This window comes from Perna viridis, chromosome 12 (assembly GCF_037379345.1).
Source record: "Perna viridis isolate PV_CMFRI_1.1 ecotype Kerala chromosome 12, ASM3737934v1, whole genome shotgun sequence".
NCBI classification, from domain to species: Eukaryota; Metazoa; Mollusca; class Bivalvia; order Mytilida; family Mytilidae; genus Perna; species Perna viridis.
The window spans coordinates 25070427-25078591 of record NC_142456.1 but is presented as its reverse complement, the minus strand read 5'-3'; the positions used below and the strand labels follow the sequence as shown (position 1 = coordinate 25078591).

Here is an 8165-nt window from a genome sequence, read left to right as displayed (position 1 = left end):
TTTATAACCCATACAGTACAACAAACAAGTTTCAAAAAGTTGGTATATGTAATCGACTGTAATCAATCGATTCCATTAAAGATTGGTGATACGGTGGGAACTAAGATTCTAACGGAAATCAAAAGAATGTAATCCAGGGACAAAGACTAGACAGTAAAAACAAACATATACATCATAAAATAACCAATATAGTACATACAAAGAAAAAAGTAAATGATCAACTCGGACACCACTAAAAACTTGGAGCATGGACCAGGTGCACCGGTAGGTATCCTGTTTAAAACTAACCCCTAATCACATGATGATATTTCATGATTTCTTCTGAAGACCCGATACATTAATTTCAATACAGTTTGACCCTGTATAATCCGAACACCTCCTTAACTGAAACAATATCTTAACTCCCAAAGAAGTACTGCTTCGACGGGATTTACTCAGGGCGGATTCAGGCGGGGGCGTGGAGCGCGTGCGCCCCCTCAAATTTGCAAAGCATGGGTTGTCGGGGGTAGATATAGGCGGTTGTTGGTTGACACTTTAATTTTACGTTAATTTTACCAAAAAAGACATATACATTGCCTCAACTCTAGAAGAATATTTCAATAATTTAACCTAAAAAAAACACACGCTCCAAATTTTAACTGTGTGCCCCGGTAATCTAGAATCCTGGATCCACTCCTGTTACTGTGGTTTAAAAACCAGACAGAAAAACAAAGAATCCATTATTAAAATCATCTGAAGCATATACTTCATACATATATTATACATGGTGCCAAGCAACTACTTCTACATGTATAAATCGGTACCCACTATTTGTCATGAATATTTAAAGCAAAGTATGGTGAATATCATGTTGTTCATAGAACAATATCAGGCAGGTGGCAATCATTGAACTTACCATTTTGTATGATTTAGTGTTTTAAAAATTGTTTCCCACCGTTTACAGAAGATGTCTTCGGGTAACGTTCAGCAAAATTCAAAGTAAGTTTCTATCGGCGATTCTTATTGCTATTCCATCCCATGCAAAACTTATTGATATTGTGAGCAATTACGGATGAATTTTTAAATTTAGTATATTGTCTTTTCTGTTTTTCACGTGCATATTTGATTTTTTGCGGATTACTTATACACTTCTTCTGCTAGTAGTGAGATGTACAGCAAATTGAAAACTTGACCAATAAGGATAATTAACCTTATCATTGCTGTTGCATTATGCACATTTAGTAAACATTGTACAACTTAGTTGATATACAACTAAAATATATAAATAAAATATATAAAAGGTCCCAATAATAATAGTAATAATAATAATAATAATAATAATAATAATAATAGTAATAATAATATTCTTTTCATTTAAACAAGACGTCTAAAAATTTTCCGAAAAGCCTCTTAATCTGATGTCCTAAAATGGACATGTTATTTAAATTCGTTCAAACATGTCATCGTTATCTGCAGCGTATAATAATTCCCTTAAACTATAAATTGGAAGCGTGCGTTTAATAAACTACTCTTTTATTTTATAGTTCAAATATATTTAAGAGTAATCAAGGGAACTAAGGTTATAGCGGCAATCAAAAGAATGCAATACAGGCTGAGACAACTTTTAAAACTTTTTTCTAGATATATGTATTATCAAGAACTGAAGCAGAATGGTGATAAAGATGTATTGTTTACACAAATATTATTAATATTAATATGTGTTTTTGAAAAAAAAATTCTATACGATATCCGGTATTTCAACCCATATCTCCATCCTCTTTTGCCGGAAAAGAAACAGAATAATTAACCGAGATTTCAATAATACAACAGCGTTGACAACACATAACGCCGACAAATATATCATAATCATATTCATAATTCATATCAAATTCTGTCATTTGTACAGATTGAAAAAAATAACGTTAACGAGGGACAATTCGTGTCTTCGCCGTTGCCAGATAAAACATTTCATGTTCATTCGTCTCAGAATAAGTAAATGTACTTCTACAACATGATCGTAGAAACTTTTTCATTTAGTTTGGTCGGGGCCACTTGAAAAGGAACTGATAATGAGGGTATGTGAAATGAAGCATGTGACACTAGGAATGGGGAATCGATACTGATAAGGTGAAAAATTTAAAACATTGAATATATGTCGTAACATATATAATGAAATAAATGAACGAGGCAATGGCGGATTTGATTCATAGAAGAGTGTATCTAAATACAGTTTACTATTGTAGCAACGTCTTCATCTGAATAATACCAAAACCTCTACACGTTCTGTTATATTTGGCGTGGAGTAACCGGTCTTTTCCCGATAATGTCAATATCTAAGGTCACCAAAGACGATGCAGGACTTATCAACACCGATGTTTACAATCAGGAATCCAGAATTACCTTGACAGAGAAAGAATTCTCTTTAACAGACCATGAAAACATAGATATCATGGATGAAACTACAGGACGGATTAGTTATAGAACAACAGACAATCCACCTGTACATTTAGCACTTTTCTTTGCTTTGCAAGTAAGAAATGCTTCATAATACTAATCAACGCCCCTTTCATTTTTTTTTATTTATTGCCATCTTACCCAGGACTTGACTTTTTATGAGCAACTCGGCGGGTGTTTCTATAAAAGCAGAGGACGCTTACCCTATCGGTGCACCTGGTCCATGCTCCCAGTTTTTAGTGGAGTCCGAGTTTGTTTTTATTGCTATGTATGTGCGATTTCGGTTGCTCTATATTCTTTGTTGTGTATGTCTGTTTTCTTGTTTGGTCTTTGTTCCTGGATTACATTTCCTCATTTGCTTTTGTTACTTTGTATGTATGATTTTAGTTATAATTATGTTTTATAACTCATTGTCATTTATTTTTTTACATTTAGTAGCAGATATCTTTTAAATGACAAAAATGAACGGCAATATAAACATAAATGTGAATGAAGCTGTATAAGACATAAATTGAGTGTTGAAAATAGCATATTGTTGTATAACGAATGTCTAAAGAAAATTGTCAAAACGGGTTTGGTTATTTTTTATATTTAACAAATCCAATGCTGGAGCGGTGAAAAAAATTAAGCAGGTAAATTTGACGACAATAAAATACAGATGTTTTACCTGCGTTTTGCGTTTTTCAAGGAGTAACCTTCGTCAGAAGTATTCCAAACAAATACATAGGATGATCATAAAGAAACAAATGTATACAAAAGCAAAATAGTAGAAATGTTATTTCAGCATCAAAAGTTAAAACATTGTAAGATCCACGGCAAGACCAAACTACTATTAACCTATCTATTTTTGCGATTTAGGATGCTTTTGCGCCAATTCATTTTCGCGTAGAAACTCTGTACATGTAGTATATGTTCTCTGATAAAAAGACTTATTCGCGGCGATTAATCTTCGCAGTTTTTTGTTTGGCTCATAAAATAAGCAAACATAAATCACTCGCATTTTTTTTAAGAATAAAACAATAACTTTACAGGGATTTCTATATAATAGCAATAGAATGGTTATATACCTATCACCTGAGGTTTTTTTAATATATATTTTCCCCGTTATTCTAACACAATTTTCAAGATTTGGTGGTGTTTAAGATAGTTTTGACAGAAAAGCGCGTTTAATATATAACTAACATAAACATAACCACCGTTTTCACAACATTTTTTTCAGAATATTTTTATAGCATTGCCGTGGTGTCTCTCTACGGCGATTCTAGTTGCCGACTTTGTATGCGCCGAAAATGACTACAACTTGAAGGCCATACTTCTGTCAACAACTCTTTTGATGTCAGGGTTAACAACAATAGTTCAGGTGACAATTGGAATAAGGTATATTTTAACTACACCGTATAATAAATCAGGGTTAATACGGACTAAAAATGTATTTTTTTCTCTCTTACTAACCGAAATTCTTAGACGATGTTAAAACACTATTAACTTAAGGAGGTAGACGTATGGTAAGGGACACAAAACTAACAAATATTTGGAGCATTTGTATTCAGCATTTTATATTGATCTCATGTAAGCATCAAAGTAACTTGGACTGATTTCATTCTATTTCATATGAAAGCTTGATAGGCATTGGTGAAATTGAATATGATACAAACATATAACTAATTTCAAGAGTTATATCCCTTACAATAGGTCTACCGCCTTAAATGTTTATTTTCATATTAATCATATTAATCCCGTATAAAGTCCAAGTACAGTCGTATAGGGTTGGGGGCACCTGAGTAATGTCCCTTACCCTAGGTCTACCACCTTAAGTCAGATTTAAAAAAGGTATGTTTAGATTGAAATTTGTACAATTTAAGAAGCATTTCAACTGTACCTTGTACTTGTATTTGGTTTATAGAAAATGAATCTGACTTAAACATTTCTTAAGCTAATAAAATACGTAATCTTAAATATACGTCAGAGAGGAATACAATCATATGGTAGGCACGTTATTATTGCTACCGCATAATTTGACATTGCAAAATTAGAGATGTATCGTTGATTGATATGTGTTCTGGTAAAAGAGGCAATCTTGGTGTGTATTATTGAATGAACAATACTGTAAACGTATGAATTTTTGCTAATTTTGGCGATTTAAAAGTAATGTTTAACATTATATTATGTTTAAACTATATTTCGAGTATACTATTTTTCGCAATTTTCTGACCACTGCGAAAATAGCGAAATCTGGTACAGCATGAAAATTAGTATGTTAGATACAATAGGTTACATCAATTAATGGTAAAAGTTTGAACATACTAAGATAGGTTGTATACAATTTTGAATGAGAAATGTATCCCAACTATAAACGAAGCTAATTTTTCCCGCTTTGTTACTTCTTTTAAATCAGAGTCCTAGTCTTCAATATACCAATAACTATATGTAAGTATTTTAAGGTAATATATACCTCTGAACGTTCATAATTACGTCCTTATATGTAATTAAATAGACACATGCACAGCATCAGTCGTCGTACAATGTGTAACAACAACTTACAAATACAAAAATAAAATTAATAATGCAGCAAGAAACATTTTTTCTACTTATTACTCAACGGCTTTGTTCAAATTATCTTTTAGATTGCCAGTGTACCAGGGCCCAACAGCGGCTTATATCATTCCACTACTTGCACTCAAAGAGCTGCCTGAATGGACATGTCCTTTGAAAGATGTGAAAGACATTAACGTCACTACAAGTAATCTTGAATAACACTTTTATTTCGTTTTTAAAAATAAAGAAAAAGAAAAACGAGAAAAATTAAAAATGAATATTTTTGTTTTAAACATATTTTAATAATGAATTATGAGTAGGATTGGATAGCAGGCTATATATATCCTCTCCATACAAGGCATTTACATAATGGCATAATGTATAAAATATTAGACATTAAGAAAAGAATACATAGAAAGAAAGATAACTCTGTTTCTCTTGAAAGTTGATAAATAATTTTATCACCTGTTATGATAAGGACTGTTAGTATTCTTCTAAAATAATTAATGAATTAATTTTAGTTACAATTTAAAATTGTTTATCTCATAAATTAAAAGAATTATAATTTTGTGAAAATATGTATGCCAAATTGTCACGGCGCTTATATATTGGTTCCTCATACATCTTTCTTTGTGAGGAATTCATCCACAAACCAGTAATAATTCGACCGGCCTCTACTTTGACATTCTCGAGTAAATTTGATTCATATCGTGTACATTTATCCCAAATAATATCCCCATATTCCAGTACTGGTCTAATAAAGGAAAAGTGTATATTAATCATAGATTTCCTGGAGACCCGGTACTTCAACATTCTAATCAATTTTAGTCTGTCACATGCGTTTTGCAGATCTTATTTACATGGCTATTCCATTTTGCATTATTCTGAAAGTCAAGACCCAAGTGTATGTGTATTGACATCGTTTACCTGGTTTTCCGGACCCCCAAAATATACCGGATGGTTATTCACATTTATTTGAGAGAACAGCAAAGACCTGAAATTGGGCTATTAAATTTAATCCGTCCAAGACTGAGTCTTTGCTGTTCTCTAGAAAAATATGTATATAAGATAAGTCTGTGGATAACCTGTCTGCAGCATCTACGTAATTTTGATAATCAACAATAACAAATAGTGATGTATCGTCTGAAAAACGTTTTATATGACAGTCTAAACCATCTATAATATCGTTCATATAGATAAGAAAGAGGAAAGGTCCTAAAACAGAACCTTGGGGAACCCCTGCATCAATTTCTCCCCATCCAGAATTATATCCATCCAATACCACTCCCTGCTTTCTCTCATTCAGATAATCCGTAATCCAATTAGGTAAATTCCCAGAAAACCCATTTTTTGTAATTTGAGTAAAAGTCCCTGATGCAAAACTCGATCAAAAACCTTAGATATATCACAAAATACAAATCTAACATCTCTACCCACATCTAAGTCACCGAATATCGTGTTATAAATATATAACAATTGATAAACAGTTGAGTCTTTTGGCATGAATCCAACTGATCATCTGTTATAATTTGATGTTCTAGAACAAAGTTATGCATATGTTTAACCGAGATCATTTCCATCAACTTTCAAAAAACACATGTTAAAGAAATAGGACGGAAATTGGAAACATCCAATATAGATCCTTTATTCTTATAAATGGGTGTAATATGAGATCGTTTCCAAAAATAAGGTTACTGACAACAATGTAGAGACTTATTAAGAAGTAATGTCAGTAGATGCACCAATGACTCTGAAATATTTTAAGTATAATTCGGTGCAATACCATCTGGACCACTTGGTTTTGTAGTATTTAATATATTAAGTTGATCTCTAACTTCCTGCTCAGTAATTACAAAATCCGGCAATTCTTTAACCGGTTCCTGAATCTCAGCTGGGAGTTCCGGCTCATATGAATGAATATTGATGAGAACACATGTGGTAAAGGCATATATTCTACCATTTTTATTCGCTATCAATGACAATGGTGGCACGTGCCAAAATATGAACGAAGATTATGAGTCGAATTTCTTTCCATTGCTTGATTGGTAAGTTCATTGATACGCTGAAATTGATATCAAGCGGTACATGCACAACACAGCTAGAGTCATGCGCATGCAGCCGGGAGATAATTTGTCTTTAGACATAATATAATTTGTCTTTAATTTAACGTATGAAATTGCCAGTGGGAAAAATGTTTGTTGCGCCCATGAACCGTTTATCAGTTTCATAATGAATGTATTTAAGGAATGTTGAACAAAATTGTGGCACTTTTCACTTACAAACAACAAAGTGGTTTATAAAAAGTGTAAACTGGTCCAAACCAAGCAATATCATATAACATATTAAAAAAATATCAGTATTTTCTTAAAATTTTAAATTCGAACAGATTCCAGTCTACATTTAGAATGGATGCGTATTCAAAACGGTATTTTGTTAATGCCGTCACATTCCAAACCATCATAAATAAAATAACCTGGTTTGCTTCATAAAAAAGCCAAACAGACAGCTTACGACAAATCAAATTAAAACAGTGAAAACACTGTAAACAAATATAAAAAATAACTATCCTTTTCATTTTTTTTTTCAATTTTTAGTTTTATCCCTAAATACCTATTGTTGTTTCGCATCAAATTTCTCTAAACACACTAAACAATTATACAATTATTTGTATTGTTTCGACTTAAATTTAAGTATTTCAGTGTGTCAGTTTGCTAGTTTTTCGATTTCATTTCAGGCAATTTTTCACTACACAACATCTCTGCTTACAAGTCAGATATTGACTTCCGGAACTCCGTTATTCTTCCACGGTTACAAATGGTAATTATGATGCACTCATTCTATCACTAATTTGTCGTTGTTGATTCGTGTTCCAGATATCAGAATACTTAAAAAAAACTTCTTAATTCAAAATCTTGTAAAAAAACAAGAAGTTTAAAGAAGATAGATACATTCGATTATCATGAAACATTGATGTTGTTTTCTCCATAAAATGTATTAGTCCTCATTTTGGAGAAAGACTTGTGTTCATTGCTCGACCATATCTAGAAATTAAAATACTAGCGACGAAGTTTGCTCTGCTTCTTGTGTCGTCCTACACCTAACATTCGTCGTCATTTGTCATGTCAGTAAAAGATATATGAAAAATATGACAAACGAGATATTTCTAATTTCAAAATGATAAATTTCCCTTTCATGTG

General features: G+C 32.1%; 1 protein-coding gene across 1 annotated transcript; it reads left to right on the top strand.

Moving 5' to 3' along the window:
* The first annotated feature begins 2059 nt into the window (after positions 1 to 2059).
* On the top strand, positions 2060 to 5187 carry LOC148601797 (solute carrier family 23 member 1-like). Its single transcript, XM_088554433.1, has 3 exons — positions 2060 to 2509; positions 3653 to 3810; positions 5058 to 5187. Exons 1-3 carry the CDS (start codon positions 2303 to 2305, stop codon positions 5185 to 5187), a joined length of 495 nt encoding a protein of 164 aa, XP_088410559.1. The 5' UTR covers positions 2060 to 2302.
* The last annotated feature ends 2978 nt before the right edge of the window (positions 5188 to 8165 follow it).